This window comes from Tetrahymena thermophila (assembly GCF_000189635.1).
Source record: "Tetrahymena thermophila SB210 genomic scaffold scf_8254820, whole genome shotgun sequence".
NCBI classification, from domain to species: Eukaryota; Ciliophora; class Oligohymenophorea; order Hymenostomatida; family Tetrahymenidae; genus Tetrahymena; species Tetrahymena thermophila.
Genome location: NW_002476575.1, coordinates 232597 through 252910, shown reverse-complemented (window position 1 = coordinate 252910; position 20314 = coordinate 232597). Strand labels below are relative to the sequence as shown.

Genomic DNA, 20314 nt, shown 5'->3' with positions numbered 1-20314 from the left:
CTATTTCAAAGATTTTTATATCTTCTTTGATAGATACTCTCTATTTTATTTTGAAAGTATATTTATTTAATTAATGAGCCCTATTAAATAATTATATAAAATAATTAGATAATATCAGTATTTCTTATTCTATTTTTACTTTTAGCTGCTCAATTCAAACATGGAATTTTGAAAATTAATCTTATTTTTATTTTTTGCAAGCACATAATACTTTTTTTAAACTAGTAAACTCGTTTTATTACAAAATCAACAAGTTTAAAAATTTTCACTGTTACTGAATAACCATAAAAAAGCAAATATTTAAGGTGTATGTATTTGGAGGTTTGAAGGACAAGAATTAAAAGTATAAGATTAAATTTATTTTTGTACGTTCTAACTATTGCTATTACCATTAAACTAAATTTGAGCTTAATTGAAATTAAAATATGTTTAGAGTGATCAGTTAGTCAGTCAGACAGACAGAGATACTTATCAAGATATTAATAGAAAAGAGAAACAAAAAATACTGTAAAGAATAGATTGATTGAATTTTTTAGATCTAAATTGAATATTTACTTATGCTTTTTGTCTATCATAAACTATAAAATTTAAAATGCTTATAAAGCTATTTATTTGAGAAATTTAATGGATTTTTTGCATCTTAAAAATTGTAAATAAGTCTAATAAAAATAAGTATTTTTCCAAAATAAATGATTAGTGAGAAATTTAATATTTTTTGAGTAAAATTAAAGGTGATAAATTAATTAAATATTTAATTCACAAAGAAGTTTGCTTTCTCTTTTTCTTTCTTGCTTTCTTTTTTTTCTTAATTTGTTTCTTTTACTTCTTATTTAATTTTGTTTTATTCTTAGGTTGATTTTTTTATGAACAAAATTTTTCGTCAATAAAAATTTAAATAATTGTAATTATAAATACGTAAAAGAGAGAAAAAAAATTTTAAATGTGTAATCTTAATAAATTTTGTAAAAATCAAAAAATAATTCGCTTTTTCCCCTAATTTTTTTTGCAGCTAATGCACTTACACATTAATAAATTTTTTTATCTAGAAATTTGTATAAATCAATGTATTATTTTTGATTAATTGATTGATAAATTCTTTATATAAATAAACTACACATGAAGCTTGTTTTCTTTTGCTCATTCATATTTTAGTATTGATAAAACTTTTTGTTTATTTATTAATATTTCTCCTTATTTAAGAAAGGGTATTTATTTATTTTCTCTTTTATATCATACTTTATCCTTCTGCCAATTTTATCTGTCTGTCTAGTAATAATTATAAATACAAATTTATTTTGCGAAAAGGAAAACACTAAGAACAAATAAAGCCTAAGTATTTATTTTAGATAGATTTTTCTCAGAAAACAATATTCTAAAATATATTTTGTTTGCTACAAAGTAAACAGAGAGATACAAAAATTTTTAATAATCCAAAACACAATTTTTTTGTGAATTTTGTATAAACGAACTAAATATTTTAATTATATCATCAAAGCAGTCTTTGAAGTTATAAATAATTTAAAAAAAAGAAAAGGCATCTTGAAGAAATAAGATAAAGAAGACTTTATTTGAAAAAGTAAGTAAAAAAACCGTTTTATCTTCAAACTAACTCTGTGCCTATAAAAACATAGAAATGAGCCTGCCACCTTAACAGCAAGATCTATTTAAAAACGGGCATTAAAGATGGACTTCATATATAGCTGACTAGAAGTAATAAATAAAAATAATAATAAACAATACAAGAAATGAATGAATAAATAAAAAATACTTATTTTTAGAAGAATTTTTCTTATTTTCCTAAGCCACATTATTTTTTCCTCTCCTTAAATATGCATGCAATTATGGAGAATAATATGAATGGAATCTATTATTTTAACATGTAATCCTTTGGTTTTGATAGTAAATAAATTATATTGGTCATAATGTCGAGTATACTATTTAGCTTTAACAGCATCATTGTTAAATAGAAGAATTAAATTAACTTCTTGCAATGTTTTAAATTCCTTTTTATCAAGTAAGTAATGAAGGAAGGTATGGATGAATAAATAAATCAATAAAAGGAGTATTTTGGCTTTTAGATTTTTATCATTTAGCTAGTTATTTAGTTAGTTAGTAAGTAGTAATTAAAGTATTGCTTCAAGTTTTATTAATTTGATAAATTTGTTTTATGAGAAAGAAATTTTTCTATTATTCTTATTTATAAATTTTTTGATTAGATTTATTTATTAGTATAAATTTTTAAAATTTTCTAAACACAGGAAAATTAAATACATTGAATTTTTTCTACAATCATTCTGATTAAAACATCAAAAAAAAAAAAATTTGAATAAAAGATTAAATTAATATATATTTCCATCTACCAATTAGATCATACATAATACTATCAATAAATTTTTTTATATTTCTTTTATTTTTGCGTCTATGAGGTCTTCGCAGATAGATAATAAATATAATACAATCTAGAAGAGTTCTATCAAAAAATTTTCTTTTTCAAATAATACTTTTGCAATCCAGAAATGTAAAATAGAAAAAAATATAAAACGAGATATTTTTGCTAAAAATATTTTGTAGATATAGCTATTCAGATAAACAGATAAGTAAATAAATCAATAGATTCGAGATTAATATTCTCTAGAAAAAAATCAAACACACAAATAAATTTTTAAAAAGAAAGAATACATACACAAAAAATTAATGGATTAATTTTTGTAGTAAATTAAAATCAAAAAAGCTTCTAGATTTGTTAGCAAATAAATAAATAATTAAGTAATACTGCAACTCATATCTATCTATTATTGCAGCTAAAAAATATTACTAAAGTATAAACATATTTTTATTATAATCCATACTGCCCTCTTAGAAAAAATATTCATATTTCTTGTTTAAATTGATACAATTTTACTGTGGATTTGTACAATGTAACTCATCCCTTTTTATTTCATTCCTTCCTTCTTTATTTGTTTATTATTGCATGCTTATTCTTATTTCTTTGTATTTTAAATCAGAGAATAATTAATTTTAAAAAATCTTGCAGTAAAAGCTCAATTAACTAACAAATTAACTATTACTAGCAATTTTTAAGACAAATTATTATATCTTAAAATTTTTTTCTTTGCTGAATAAATTTTTTTAATTTGAGTGACTTTTTTGGGAGAAATTTAACACATTAAATGTTAATTTTTGTGTAAAATTAATTAAGATCAAGGCAAAAAATAATTAAGCTAAGAAAAAAAAAACAACCTTCATCTAATTAAGTAAAATAAGATTTTGAACAAAGAGAATTTTTTGGGATTGATTGAAAGTGACCAAACAAAGTTAATAAATAAAATAAATTAATAATCCATTCTGAAATTTTTTTATTTTTTTTTGATTTAGACTGCTACCACAAACGCAGATTAATAGATTGATTATCTAATTAATTATATAGATAACAGAGAAACGAATCTCAAATCTATTATTTTGAATTATTGTTTATGAAAAATTTTAATAAATATATAGTTTCTCATAAAATTAAAGTATCAACGGAGCGATGAGCTTTGCTAATTCGCAATAGACCAAATAAAATAATTAGATTTTAGCATCATTTTAAAATCCTCCAACAACAGCATCCACAACTCATATCCACCATACTTAGCAAGCAGTTACATAGCAATAACTATAACAGCAATAATAGCAGCAACAATAAGCAGTAGCGGTAGTATCAGTCCCAACACAGCTGCAGCAAGTATCCTAGTCTTCATCTGTATTTACTTACTTTTTTTGTTTTTTTCCTTTTATCCATATTTCTCCATCTCTTTTCTTCATTATCTTTTTTATATTAACCCAACTTATTTCTAGCAATCTTCAAAAATTTTATTTAATTTACCCTAAACTAGTAAGCACCACACACTGCCCTCATCATGGGATAGGTCAATTAGCCTCCATAGAATGCTCTTCCACTCGGATAGTACGACAAAAATTCATAAAACAAGTTCTATTCTGGGACTTTTCAGCCTATCCAAAGAAACGGATAATATAATTATCCTGTTTAATTGATTGCGTCTCAAGCAGGATCTTAAGCTTAACAAGTCTAGCCACCATATCCTAACAGCGCTGCCCAGTCTCTCTCTTCTTCTTAGCACTAAATATTAAATCAGTAATAGTCTAGTTAAAATCCCTCTTAATAGCAAAACTTAGCAGGAGTTAACTCATAGAATTCAGCATCGTCTACTGGTTCTTCTACTTCATAAACTTTAAACAATTCTTAAAACTAGGGATAGCAAGGCTAATAAGCTTAGAGTACTTAGAATAATAGTTCTTCTTTATAATAATAGAATAAAAATTTGTTAAATGTGAATGGTAATCTTGTAGGTACTTCAAGCGGAAATGCAAACATTTCAAATTAATTAGGCAGTTCTAGCAACAATACTAATAGCAATACAAATGGCTCTATCAATAACGCAAATTGTAGTAATTAGACTAATAGTAATAGCAATTAAACAAATGGATAAAGTAATATGAATGGAAGCAACCACAATAGCAATACGAATGGAGGATTACCAAAAGGAAACACAAGCAATAGCAGCAATAGCAACAACAATAGCAGTAATAATAACAATAACAACAATAGCAGTAATAATAACAATAACAACAATAATAATAACAGCAACAATAACAATAATAGTAGAGACAGCATCTCATCTAATGGTCAAATTTATCATAGAATGGGAGATGTAAATCTTTGCAAATAAAATCTCTGTTGCATGGTTTGTGAAAAGAATATTTGTGATGATTGCCAAGATCACATGAAAGATCATTATGCATTGAATATCGATAAATTATTTGAACAATCTTTTGCAAATTAAATTAGCTCCACCCAAAAATCATATCAATCATGCTTAGACAGTCTTGAAAAAAATGAAAAGACATTTATAAAATTTTAAGAAGCAATTCATGAACTAATAGATAATGCTTACCATAATTATAAAATAGCAGAAGCTTACAATAACAAGGACTATAAACTCTTTGGATAAATTTTTAGAAAGCACTATTAAATTACATCAACTTAAGAAAATCCTTCAACTTTATCCTACTAGGAGAAACCCGAAAGTTCTGTTAATTAAAAAGATATCATAAGCAAACAATTCGAAAAAAATTATGAAAAGCTTTATAACTTTATCTTAATCATGAACTAAATTACAATCGATGAAATTACTTAGCATTTAGGTTAATAAACTACTTAATAATCAGTACCTATTTTTAATGTAATTGGTTCTAATATTGCTTCTAATTAAAATACTTTAAATTAACTACAATAACCTAACTAAGCGATTTCTACATAACCTACAGTCTAATAATCTGGAGGCCAATTGTAAATTAATTAGATGAATGGAAATACCCCATAACAAATCCACTTACCAGGTCCTCCACCCTTAGCATAACATCAAGCATAAGGTCATCCAATTCAAAATTATTAATATATTGGAACTTAATTTATTGACCCCCATCTCAATTTTCCTTAGGGAGGAACTCACCCCTAAGGTTTTTATATTCACAACCCTCACGTAAGATATCCACCAAGTATTCCTATGCATAATTAGCACTTAAAAGTTGCTCCTGGTCCTGCTAACAATTATTTAATCCATTAAATACCATAAAACGGAGGCTTGAATAAACCAAATACCTACCAAAAGCAAGATTTTAATAGTTGTATTGACTAAGGCCCTACAAAAAAGATACAAACAAATCCTAAATAAAAACCTAATGTTAGTAATAGCTAATCAAATGTTTACAATTCCACATAAAACTCAATGCTTTCACTAAATAATTACTCTTCTCATTCTAAATAAGGTTAATAATACCTAAACAATTCCTCTACAGGCATGGCTTAGTCTCAGCTCTCTTCTGAGGATAGTTTACCTACCTAAAATGAAGGATAGATGGCAAATAATTAAGTAGGAGAACCTATGATAAGTGAAAATTAAAATAAATTACTATCTTCTGATATAATTCACACAAAATAGGAAGCCATAGAACTTAACTCCAAAACTTCATCACATTCTAATTTACCTCTAATATAAAACTTATCCTAGCAAGGCTTAAATACTACATCTAAGCAATCAGCCTAATAATAACTAGATAATTCTCAGCGCCTACAAAATACCTCACCATAATATTCAAACAATTGCTCAAATCCATAAAACAATAATAGCAACGGTAAAGTGATGGTTAGTCTTACAGCCTCTTATTTACCCCCTGAAGAAAACCAAGAATAACAATAACATAAATCCAAGGCACCAAAAAAACATCACTCAGATGAAACAAAATTAATGGCATACATAGAATGCAGTCGAGGAGTTTAAATTAAAGATTTAGCAAAAAAATACTCAGTTGTTGAAGGAACTATCAAAAAATGGCTTAATGATATTAGTAATAATAAAATTACGTTTAATCAACATTAGCTAAATTAATAAGGGATAACATCTTTACCTCTTCTCTAATCATAGCAATCTTCAACTGCTGTAACTACAATGACTTCTGTTTCACCTATTTTATCAGCAGTACCTCCAACACCATCTTCTAACAACTAAGTAAATAAATAAATTTTAAAATTACTTAATTTAATTTTTTTCCTAAAACTAAACTTTTTAAATATTATTTTATAAGGAGGATTAATAATTTTATTAATTAAATTATTATTTATCAAGTTTTAAATTTGAAGTTTTAAGCTTAAAAATTATAAATAATTAATAAAATTTAATAGACCCTCTTTAACTCTAAAATAATTTTTATTAATTCTTAAAAAAATTTGTGTCAGATTAATTTAGTATTTGATAAATTTAATTTTGAATAAATGAATTTGAATTTACTTATTAACTAATAAATTTATTTATTTAAATAATAGATAATAAACTAAAAAATCGAAAACTTAAATAGTTATGACAACGAAGCCAACTAAAATAGCAATTCTTAGAGTTAATAGGAAAATGAAATGGATTAAAATGAAGAACAAAGCGATGAAAGAGATTAGTATGATTAACAACTAGAGAAGGAGCAACATCAAGAAACAAAATTATAAAAGTAACCAGTAATATAAAAAATAGAGAACTTAGATGTCATAGATAATGATTTAGCATAGAATAGCTAGACAGAAAGCAAAGAATCTGTTGAAAAATAAAGCGAAATGAAATTGATTTGTTTTAGGATGTTGAAGAATAGCAATTTCCCAGAAATTCCTTTGGAAACAACTATCTTTGCTCTTTCTAAAGATAACATTTTGCAAATTAAATATATGCCAGGTGGCGAATAATAGGATAAATTGATTTGCTAGGAGCATTTTAATAAAAGAATAAAAGAATTGAAGTTTTAAATAATCAAGTAGGAATCTATAATTTTTATTCACTTGGAAGACGACTCTCTATATATGTGGAGATGGTAATTGAAAGAGATCTACTAGTTAATCTAAAGAAAAGTTTAAAACTTTGATGTTTTTGTGTATTTTGGACATCTTTTTGTAATTGTCTAAAAGGGAGATATGCACATTTAAGTCTATACTATGGACAATAAACTAATATCAAATATTTCAAATGTTCGACCAAAAGAAGACTGCTTTGGAGAAAACTACACTATTAATAACTTAGTAGGTTGGGGAAGCGAAGAGAATAAATAGTGGTACATTTGTTGCAATAGTGGAAATTACTTTTGGGCATATTCACTAGAAATTAATGAACAATCCTTGTAGACTTTCTTTTAGAATCAAGCACCTTTAAATGATTTCAAGATTATCTATGAGGCTTTTACAGAAGATTGCTAAGAAATCTTTAAGATGAGACTTCATAAAAACTAGTTAACATAACAAGAAGTTATAGGAGCTAGCGACTCTGGATTACTATATATTTTTGATATTTTGAAGGGTCGTCAAAGCTACTTTAAAATGAAGAGTTAGGGAGAGAAGTAAATGCTAGATATATAAGTCTTCCACCCGTACAATTAAAATCATGATGAATTATAATCAAACGAGTAAAAAGAGCAAGATGAGCCTAAGATTATTTTATGCTACGACAGTTTTATTCGTATCCGTAAATATAAAAAATTATAATTCCCACAAGGAATGAGATGCGCTACATTAGAGGTAAAAACATAAGAAATAATAATTTATTATGTTTAAAGTACACAAGACTAAATTCTTAAGCACACCTTGAATTCTTGAATTGAGCAAAACTCAATATGATTAAATCAAAATATCCTTAATTTAAAATCAAACAAACAAAAATAAACATATCAACTTAAAAATGTAATAAAAAAACTAATTAAAACCACTTTTTAATGAAATTTAACACATCTAAAATTGCTCATCAAAATTTAAAAATATTCTCATTTATATAAACTTAATTAATTAAGACATTCATATTCATACTATCAAGCAGCAAGTAAGCAAACAAATAAAATTCATATAAAGCCATATAAAATACATATTAAAATGATAAAAAATAAATTAATATACCTAATTCTCAACAAAAAAAAAAACCAAATTCAAGTTAAAGAATTTAGAAAAGCGTTTAGATAATATATTTTTTGATTTAAATAATTAAAGTTGCTAATAAGACACAAATAAAAAAAAGCTAAATAAATCTGAGTTTATAAGTAAACAGGTAGTAAAAGCAGTACTGTGAAAACGAAAATCAATCAATAAACAAATAATAATTTAAAATAATAATTTAAGAAAATAAAAATAATAATGACAAGTAATATAAAATGAAAAGAAATTTCTACTTAAATTTTAATTTCAACAGAACTGTTCTTTAAGTATAATTTATTACATATTTTCAACCTTAAATTATTTCAATTTAAAGCAAAACAAAAAATAATTCTTTGTTTTTGTTTTTCCTTTTATATTTTATAATCAAATTCCTTACAAACACTTTCTTTCTAATTAAATCTTCGAAATAAACAAAGAAATCTTAATTTATTAACTAAGTTCTTCTACAATTTAAAAAAATGTCTATTAATAAATAAATATATGCGTACTGCTATTATCTAACTATGGAGTATTAAAAAATATATAAAAATGTATCAAACATAAATTAATATTTTTATATCTTCAATAAAAAATAATATAAATACAATAAGAGTAAATAATATTTAAAAATGATAAAAAATTATGAAACATAAAATATCTATTCTGTTATTTATTGTTTTAATGTAATTAATAATATTTTTAATTTTTTAATTTTTATAAATAGATTCCATTTAGATAGGTTTATTTTATTTTCTTTCATTTTTTAAGTATTTATTGTTTTTTCATCTATATTTATTTATTTATTTCACAATTTTATTATTTGTTTATCATCGTCTTTTTGTTTGTTTTTTGCGAGATTGAATTTTTAAAAAATTTATTTTTATTTATCTTCTAATATTTTGTTTTAACTAAATGGTTTATTTTTTTTTCATATTTTTGGTAAAGTATTTAAATTTATATTTTTAGCTTTAAAATTGAATTAATTTTTAAACATATATATTTTACTATTTTATTATAGAAACTTTATATTTAAATTTCAGAAATAAATATATTGAAATGCTTGTTTGCTTGTTTATAAAGCTAATACATTTATACTCTCACTATCTCCTTTCAAAAGCAACTTTATAGTTATTAAAAACTTTGCCAATATCTCCAGTTATATGAGCATCTATAATGTATTTAAGCCTTTTATAATAAATAAATAAGTATGTAAATAAATAGTTAATTAAGTTGTAATAAAATATAAATTTACTCAGTAAATATTTCTTTAGATTGCTTTTGAAATTCTGCATCTTTTAACTTGATAATAATTTTTTCAAAAAGTATGTCTCCAATAGAAAATAAAAGAAGGACCATTATAAATTGATGAAGACTTGCAAATTTAGTATCCATTCTCATAAATTCTACTTGAGCTTACTCCTATCTTGCCTTAATAAGTTAGTTTCTTTTATCCTTTTATTGATTTAGAAAAAGTTGTTAAAAAAAATATATTTAATGGCATTGGTTAATTATAAATGTTGAATTTGCTTACAATGATTCTTTACTGAGTATTATAATTTTCAGTTATTGTACTTTAAGTATTTTATTAAGAAGAGCTGTTTTGTTAATATTAAATAGTTGAACTTTGTCCTTGTGTTGTTTAATTTTGTATTATTTAAGATTATGCTTGTTCGTATTCACTCTATAAGCTTTTAAATTAATTTTCAATTTCTTTTTCAGCATTATCAATTTAACTAGAATGAAAACACCTAGGAGGAATTCTAATGAAATAAGGTTACTTATTAAATATAATATAAGGGAATATCTTTTTTATTCCATCATGTTAATTAACCGTAATCCCTATTTTTTGCAAGCTAATATTATCATCTAATCCTTAAATGTGATTCATTTCTTCAACTAATTGAATTTAACTTTTTTTAAGGTTTTAATTTTTTATTAGTTTAATTATCAAAGAAAAAATTTATTTTAAAAAATTAATTAAGTATATTTGGTGAATGATTTTATAAGTGGAAGGATAAAGAATAAATAATAATGATAAATTAATACTTTAAAATTCTGTCGTAAAGATGAGCTATTTTAAAGAGAAGAACGATAGCCTATTCACTTTAATTTACTTGCAGATAGCAATTAATTTCTCTTAGAGTCATAATAACATGCCTGTTAATTTCGTTTTTGATATTACGGATAACATTTTACTATTACTTCACTAAGTTATTGTCTTTGCATTCTCTAAGTATTTTCTAGGTATCGTACGTTTCTTAAAAGCACTTGTCATAATTCTTCATTTTTTTATGAGTGTTTCCAAGATTATTCAGAGAAACTATGAAGGATTGAAGATGGGTTTGATTTCTTTGACAAAGTTCTTTCCACATTTTCTTGGCTAATTCTTGTACTTTGAGAGCTTCTTCATATTTTTCCTATTTTGTATAAGCAAAACCAATGTTATCTAGAGTAATAGCAAGATCATGATTATTGATTTAGACATATTCTGTAGTTTAGCTAAGTTGTCCTGCATCAATTGACTCTTACTTTAGAGTTTGGTATCTTACAGAGTATGAAATTCTATGGAAAATAATGGAGTGATCATATTTCTACATCTGAGTATAGGTATTTGCAATGTTGCTAAGAGCTAGAGAGACAGTGTTGTGCTTGTAACCCATTAATCTTATCCAGACATTCATAGCTTTTTAGTAGTATTGAAGCGATTCATTGTTCTTTTTTAGTCTTGTTAAATTCTATCCAATATTATTATATGTTGATCCTAAATCATTATGTCCTTTAGGATGCAGCTACTTTCTGATTTTCAAAGCTTTATAGTGATATCTATTCAGTTTAAAATGATGAAATGAGATTAAAATAGTTAAATTTTTTTTTATATCAAAATATTTAATGATTTAGATATTTTAGTTCTTAAAAGTAGTAATTAGTATATTTACCTCAATGAATTTTCTATTTCGTTGTTATTTACAACCAAGTAAGCAATGTTGTTATAAGATGTAGCAAGTTCTGCATTATCAGTACCTAAAATTTAATCAAATAGTAAATTAGTTTGTCTTTTGTAGATTTTAAAAATTTAAAAAAAAAAAAAATTTTAAAAATATGTTTATTTATTTGTAAGTATAAATTAAGCAATTTATTTATTTACCTTTGTAAGCAACACTCCAAAAAATAGCTTGCTCTACATATGACTGTGATTCTTTAATTTTTCTGAGATAAAAAAGCACATAACCTACTGAATTACACCCGTTTGCAGATTCTACGCTTTCCCAGCCAAACAAATTAAGCTTTAGCTCAAAATTTTCGTTTGTATATAAGAAAGCTTCTATCATCTTTTTAATACCTAATTAAAAATTATTGGAAGGAAATTTAGATATCATAAGCATAAAAAAAAAATCTTATTATTACTGAATTTTAAAAATTCAAAAATAAATTTGTGATAAAATTTTAAATTTAAAGGAGAGAAACATTTTACAATTTTAAATAAAAAGTAATCATTTTAATACTAAAATTTTAATTAATTTTTTTGATAGAAAAAAATAAAAACAATCTTAATTAAAATTTATATTTAATAAATAAATAAATAAATAAATAATTGTATAAATATTAAATTACCTATCCTACAATTGATCATGTCATCATAATAACTCAATTTAATGGGAGTAAAGAATATACTTTTTCTATAATTCTCTCTTTACTTATAATATTAATCAATCAAGTTTTAAACTTCTGAAAATCTTCTTTCATTTAGTTTTAGCTTTATTTTTGAAGGGACATCATCTTAGGCATATCTATCGCATAGTCTTGGCTTTTCTTTTAAGATTTAGATAATAAATTTATTTGCTAAATTCTTTTTCAGATCATCTTCTTTTATCTCAATATTCCTCAATTGGCATGTTTAATTAGATTTTTCCAACGCAACGTAAAATTTCACTGTTTGTTTACCAATCAATGCTCTACATAATTACTAATTAATTTTTATTTAATATAAACTATACAAAGATCAACTAAAATAAATTATTACAGTTTCAGTGAAGTGTATTGTTTCCAAGCTACATATTTTGTTAAATTGCTCTTAAACTTCTTTTTCTTTGAATTGGTAGAATAAAATCTTTTGCAATAAATAAAAAATAAATAAAATAAATTTAAATTTTAGTGCTAAAAAATTAATTAATTATTAAACTGGAATCTATTTATGAATTTATTTAATTAATTACATTTGTTAAATAGATAGATACTAAGTTAATCAGCAAATTCTAAGGACACAATTAAACAATCTTTTCTTGATTGTTGAGTGATTTAAGGAGTTAATCAACGTAAAGATAGATCCTTTCAGTCTCTCCTTTAGAATTAAGTTGTTAGAATTAATTTGTATAGTAAAAGAACATAACTCTTTCATAGATTCTTCGAGGGGTAAAAAACTCTTAAATTACTTTGGTGAATTTATTAATTTGGGTATCAATAACTTTCTACATATTATTTTTGTTATGTAGGAGAATACTGAAATCAAATTTTTATTTATTTTTAGACTACTACTCAATATAGTCTTTTTTAATTAAATTGATAAGAACACTAACATCATCAGTGCTTCCATAAATTAGAATAATTTCCAAAAATTTGCAGAAATTGGGATAATTCGTCTTTAAATTTCTTTAAGTGTTTCTGCATCCTATGTTTAAAATGGTTTCAGGATCTAAATTATAGATATCATCTTCATTTAATGTTATAATATGTAAAAAACTTAAACAGAGATTATAAAGAGTCTACTTTTTAAAATAGCTCATATCATCATAAGAATTAGGACTCCAATTCTGATTGATCAGCCCAGGACTAAAAGTTGGGTTGTAATATTGAGTTGGTTTATAGCAACTACTGTCGATATGGAACTTTACTTTAAATCTTTAACTACCTGTAGCCTTTATGTGTAAAAAGATATTTTTTGGGTTTAAGCTTAAAAAATGAAATCCATTTTTAAATATATTTTATAATTCTTTAAGAGCTAAGTAAAAAACCTAAATAAGTTCTTAGTCACCCAAAGTTAGGTTTCTCATTTTTTCCAAAGATAATTGATAGTAATTTGTTGCTATTGTCGTTGAGTCTATGTTATATGCACACTTTTTTAAATATTATTAAAAAATTTAAATTATATATCTTCTTAAATCTTTTTTAAACAAATCTAAAGTGCTTGTGATTTATTTATTATTTTAGCTTGTTTTTATTAAATTTTTTTTTAAAATAAAAAAATAAATTGTAATTGTTTTTTGATAGTAAAAAATCCATTTATTTTTTATTTATTTTAAAATTTTTATTTTTCTTAAATGTTTATTCATGTTAAACCACCTCATAAAAGGTTAAACTGCTAATTTAAAATCAATAAAAACGTATTATGCAAATAAATTTAGATCTCCCTTAAATTTAAATTATCAATTAACCAAATTTACAAATAGTTATTCAATAAATAAATAATTAAGTAAATTAATTACTTTTTAACTACCCTTAATTTCAAGAACAGCTTGCTTATGTTTGGAAAATTATGCATTTGACTCTTTAGTGTAGATGCTTAATACTTTAAGCTTTTTGATAGTATCATCTATATTTTTTTGATTTTTTGAATCCTGCTTATTTTTTTAGTCATCTTTATCAATATCTTCATCACTATCATACTCGTTTAATTTAATTTAATTTGCTTTTAAGTCAATGACTAACCATTTTTATTCATAACCTGAGCTTTTGAGCAGAGTGATTGGAAGGTAATTATATAATTTAATTTGTTCCTACAGCTCATTTCCATAATATTAGCATGTTAGTTAATAGAAGATTTCACACACTTTAGTTTCATCATATGAGAAATATCCATTACTACTTGTTATTTGATCTATGGATCTATTGACGTTTATTCTCAATACATCATTTTCATATTATATTTCTTAAGTTGTGATTAATTTATTATTGATTGTGTAACAGAGGTCGTTCATGAATTCAGAGTGAATACTCTTATTTAAAATTGCATACCTCAAATCTTTTAAATTTTAAATATCTCCATGTATTTCTTTAGCTATGCTTTTAATATTTTCATTTTTAGCAAATATATTTGCTATATTGCTAAGTTATTTATTATTGCTTAGTTTAGATTTTTCTTAATATTTACTCTTAAGTTCGTGAATATGTTCTTACCAGGATTCTTCATCTATTCTTTTTTTGTGATATATTTTAAGCAAAAAATTCATATTATCTTAGTTTATTTTGTCATCTTCTTTTATCTATTTTTCATTTTCAGAACTACTTTAATCGAGGATACCTATTACTACTTCAGATACTGTTTGCTAATTTTTTGAGGGAAAGTAATCGTTAGGATGATCTCTACTAACACTAGAAATAGGGATATTTGATTCTAAAATAGATTTAAACTCTTGATATTTTTTTAATTCCTTTTCTTATTAAGAATCTTGTTACCGAATACGATTATGTAGAGTGAATCTCATGTTTACTAATTCTTTTTTACCTTTAGACGAATGATAAAGGTAGTTATTAGCTGATAATATCGTTTTATTATGAGGAATGCAAAAATCATATCCAGGATCAGGATTCCTAAAACCATTAACTTACTCATCAGGATCGCAAAATTAAGAACACATTGTCAATTAATTTCTCATGATAATCTTATAATACATTCTCTAATTTTGATTTGCAATATATTCAATTTCATTATTCTTAAATTGTTAAGGATTATTTATCTCCACAAAACCTTGATTAATTAGATTTGGAGAATATGGTTAAGCAGATTGATATCTTGAATGAACTTTTTATTTATCTTCAATTATTGCTGGATTTTACTATTAAACTACAGCCTACCAATTTTATTGATTTTTACTAAAGTACTCGTTCACTTTTTCTATCGCTTTTTATTAATTTGGTATAATTTTATAGTATTAATCAGCTACCAGTATCTTTCTTTCTACAACCTTTCCAATTTTAATCATATAAAAATAAGTATTAGAATAAAAGTAAAAATAAAAATAAAAAAATTACAGGTATATCATTATTTGCTTAATTAATACCTAAGGATGAGTTAACATTCTGTTAAACTATTTAATTTAATAAATATATTAAAAAATTAAATATATTTTATTTTTTGACATACCTTGATTTTTATGTTCACTATGGATATTAACCTAATTTTTTTATTGAAAAAATTTAAGATAAAATAATAACTAAAAATTTAAATTATTTCCTGTAACTTTTCCTTATTATAATTAATAAGTTGTTGACACGGATTATTATAACTCTATTAATATAATTATGGTCAAAATTATATTTATGTTTTATTGATCAATCTATAAATATATTAATGAATAAATTCTTAATGTAATGTACCTAAGAAAAATTTAGTGTAGTTGTTTGGGTTATCTATTAATTTGATTAGCTCTAAGAATTATTTTGAGTTTTATTTTGACTTTACTATTTAGATTGGGTTTCAGTTAGTTTCTATTATTAATTATAATAAAGTTAATTAATTAGTTAATTAAAAAATTATTTACAAATGGATTAGTTTCTTTATTAGAAAACTTTTTAGAAGTTTCGTCATTAGGATATTATTCAATTGGCTTTATTTTTAAATTTAATAATTATAGTATAAAAGCTTTACAGAACAAAACAAATTTAGATTTTATTAATTTACATTAGATGAATTTTTCATAGCAGTTTGGAGTATTAATTAATTTTATTAGTTCTAATAATAATTTTAGCTTTAAAATTTTTATTGGGCTTCAGTTGGTCTCTAACCATTTATTATAAAAGATATATTAGTTAATTAATTAATTGTATCAAACAAGTATACGCTCGATTCTTTGTCTAATGTTTTTTTAATTTTAAAATAATTAAAATAATTGAATTTTTTATAAAATTTATAATTAAAAGCAAATAAATAAGTAAGTAAATAAACATGAAAGTAAGGAGGAATTTTGAGCGAATAAATAAGTATAAAAATATATAACTATTTACCTTGATCTTTTTGAGACTTTTAGTTAGTTTATTCCTAAATCAAAAGGATATCAAATAAAAATGACTAATTTAAAATCAAATTAATTTTACTTCCATATTTTAATTTTAGTTTCTACTCCATTAAGTTTATATTTATGTCTAAGTAAATTTTAAAAATAATTTAGTTTAAATTCAATTTCTTATTTAAAAAAAATAATATTAAGTAAGTATTTTATTTTTAAATTTGGTTAATTTACTGATGGTACTGAATAATCGAGAAAAGTAGCTTGACCATGTCCACTTGATTTTTACTTTAAATTGTCATTAAGAAAAAACATTATTATTTTTTTTATTAAATTAATTATATGTACGCTTTCGCTTTATTAGCCTAAAGTATGTTAAGTTGATTAAGTATTAGAGTGTGTTTAATAATGCATGGCGCTTTAATACATTTTTCTTTAATCTTCTATTTAAAAATAAAATTATTAAGCTAATATCATTCTGTTTTTATTTTATTTATTTATTAAATTAATCATTCATTCATTAGTTTTTCTAAATATCTATGTATAAGCTGAGCCATCTATCTGAGTTAAACCTGTAAAGTGCTAATTTAATTTTAATATCTATAATATATTCTTAAAGAATTATAAATAGACAAATAGACACCACTTAATATTTAAATGGATAAGAACTTTTTTTTCATAATAGAAATTTGTTTTATTTGTGCTCAAAAACTACCTCCAATAGCATATTTAGATGTTTTAATAACTTAAAAGCTAATAAATTTATTATTTTTTAGGGAGGTATTCAATTTTTTATTATGTTGAAAAATAGCATAGTAAACATAATAAATGAATGATTAACATAAATATTTATGTATTCAAAAACGATTTTAGCTAATAAAATATTTTTTTTTATTTTATGAATGATTTACCTTTAATAATTTGCTTTCCATCTTTTATTTAATAAAAAAAATTAAAATACTTATAATTAATATTAATTAAATTTTACTATCATATGACTGATTTTTTGTTAAGTTTATCAATTGATTAATAATAACTAAAAAACTATTAAGATCTTTTTAGTTCATGCCTTCCTTAATAGCCTCTATTATTATAACAATCAAATAGATTAGATAGTTTAAAAAGAAATTAAAATATTACTTTTATTCTTTTCTTTTGATTCTTCTTTAAAATTCATTTTTTCGACTAGCTCTATTAATTAATTATGTAAATGCATTAATTTAATCATTAAAAATATGAAGATTTTTAGATACGCTGTAATGGCTCTGTAAATTAATAGATTTGATCTGAATATGAATCGTTTATTGCCTAAGTTGTATAATCATTTTACCTGCTTTAATCTAAACTAAATTTCTTATCTGCGAAATTTTAAATTTCTGTGATTGCTAAACGTATGCTACACAAGCTTTCGAAAATATCTTTTTATGTTACTTCGAAATTTTTATTAAAACTATCTAACTAATCATTTATTTATTTTTATAATAGTCTAAGTTTATCATTTTATGATTGCCTAAACGACTTTGGCTTCTCACTAACGGTTTTTACGTTCATACAGCCTTTTAGATATTTGTTTCTACTTAATTATTTTAGTATTTCGAAAAAAATAAAAGTGTTTGTAAAATAAATAGTTTTTTTTTTGTATTTTATATTATTAAAAAAAGTATATAGATAATTTGCTGCTTTTGAATTGAAATCAGGTATTTCATGTATTTATGTATGAAATTTTTTTCTAAATGAAATAAAAGAAAAATTTCAGCAAGAATTAGAGTAAATATTTGAGAAGATATTTATATATATATATATATTAATCTAAATAAACAAAACTCTATTTTATTTAATCAACAAATTTGTTTTTAACATGGACAATTTCAATTAAATAGATTATGAAGTAATTAAGAAATATGACATTATTTTCAAAACTGTCAAATAATAATCGGATACACGTATATTAGAATAGAAAGATTTATATTTGAGTGTATTATTAAATCTTTTAAAATAATTAAATTTAAAATAGTTTCTGATATCTTAGAATTTAAATTATTAATTACTTGAATTATTATTAACTCTTTAAATGTATTAAAGATTTGTTTCTTCCTTTAGATAGTTAATGGTTAAACAAATATTTTCTAGTCAAAAGTAATATAATATAATTATTTTTTAAAAGTTTTCATTTTTCAAACATAAAAATGCTAAGCTTTTTCCAATGGAATTTTTAACATTTTTAATTTTGTTGAAATATATTAAAATTATGGATTAAACATATAATATCCAAATATATTTATACAAAAATTTTTTCCCTTCAAATGTTTGAAGAAATAGATCATAAAAACCATATAAAGAAAATCTAAAAGAAAATAGATAGATAGGTCAATTAAACAATTGATTGATAAAATAGATATTTTAATAGAAAATTTGATCCTTAATTGCTTTAATGAAATTTTTAAAAATCATAAAATATGTAATTTTAAAGATTAGATACATATTTCCTAATGTATTTACTTACTTAAATTGGTTAAAGTACAAAAAAAATATAATAATATTTTATTAAGATACTTTTAGTTTTTCAAGAATTATGTTAGAGATAATTTATGATAAACAATTTTTTCTCAATTAAAATGATGTTGTTTAATAGCTTTAAAGTAATAAATTAGATTATTTAAAGTGTTTATAATAATTGAATATCATTTGTGAATTTATATTATTTATTCTTAATGGATGTATTTGTATTATTATTTAAATATTCTAAATCCAATTTAAATTAGTTTTACTTTAAATAAAAAATATGAATTAGAATAATTAATAAAAGCTAATAAAGATAAAACTTTAATCGAAGCTTTTTCCTCAAATAAATCTTAAGGGAGGGAGTATGGTAATTTATAAAATTTATTCATTCAAATCAAATTTCAAATAAAAAATTTCTTCAATTAATTAATTTTTAATATTTAAAAAATTTTTGACCCCCCCCCCCCCCCCCCTATTTTCTATAAAAACCAAAAAATTTTTTATTTTGTGGAGGGAGGAGGTATTTTGATTGGCATATTATTCTAAAAGAGGTATTCCATTTAATTAAGTTATAAAAAAATAATTATTTGCTTTTTTCTTATCTAATTACATATTTAATTAAATAAAAATTCAATAACATAAATATATCTTTTGAAATTTTCAAAACATTTTTCTTGATCTATTACTAGTTTAATAATTTAACTAAATTTTTTAAAGTTCAAATTAAATTAATTTATTTTTAAAATATTTTAATTTTATAATTTAATTTTTTTAGCATACTTCAAGTTTGTTTAAGAAAATAAATAAAATTGTTTTTAATTGTAATTATTTGGATATGAATATTTAATTAAATAAAATTATTTTTTTAATTTTTGAAATAAAAAAAACAAAAAATTAAAAATTTTGATTAAAGACTTACTGATGATACGTTTTAAAACTATTAATTACACTCCTATTAATTTAATAGAATGATATGAGGAAGCTCAAAATGAAAACACATATGAAAGCAGTAAAACAATTACTGCTTGAAGGCTAAATTCCATATACTCATGAATATAAAAAGCTGAAAGAACTGCACTTCTAACTTTAACCAATTATTTTACTTAGGTTCAAAAAATATTTTAGATATAATTTATAAACATATAAATAAAAATTTAAAAACTGTGAATATGTTTTAAAATTTTTGTGTTAAATAATACGATACCCACTCTATTTTTTAAATTTGAATTCATAAATTTTTTTAATAAAATTTATTTAAAAACTATATATTCTTTTTTTCATTTTAACTAGAAAATAATGATACTTTAGAAAAAAT

The 20314-nt window shown here is 22.5% G+C and overlaps 2 protein-coding genes across 2 annotated transcripts; one reads left to right on the top strand and one right to left on the bottom strand. All coding sequences in view use genetic code 6, as the record gives it.

The window, feature by feature from the left end:
• Positions 1-1633: 1633 nt before the first annotated feature.
• Positions 1634-8188, top strand: TTHERM_00701200 (hypothetical protein; the record flags this gene model as incomplete). Its single annotated transcript, XM_971739.2, has 4 exons — positions 1634-1710; positions 3499-3742; positions 3876-6569; positions 6884-8188. 4 exons carry the CDS (start codon positions 1634-1636, stop codon positions 8186-8188), a joined length of 4320 nt encoding a protein of 1439 aa, XP_976832.2.
• Positions 8189-9594: 1406 nt separating this feature from the next.
• TTHERM_00701190 (tetratricopeptide repeat protein) lies at positions 9595-18048 on the bottom strand (the record flags this gene model as incomplete). Its single annotated transcript, XM_971738.2, has 24 exons — positions 9595-9682; positions 9750-9949; positions 10029-10407; positions 10544-11320; positions 11434-11518; positions 11643-11837; positions 12110-12461; positions 12519-12605; positions 12712-13608; positions 13978-15456; positions 15524-15579; positions 15636-15666; positions 15869-15979; positions 16033-16098; positions 16173-16271; positions 16332-16345; positions 16496-16529; positions 16586-16633; positions 16732-16785; positions 16846-16940; positions 17409-17429; positions 17486-17581; positions 17638-17688; positions 17751-18048. 24 exons carry the CDS (start codon positions 18046-18048, stop codon positions 9595-9597), a joined length of 5613 nt encoding a protein of 1870 aa, XP_976831.2.
• Positions 18049-20314: the final 2266 nt, after the last annotated feature.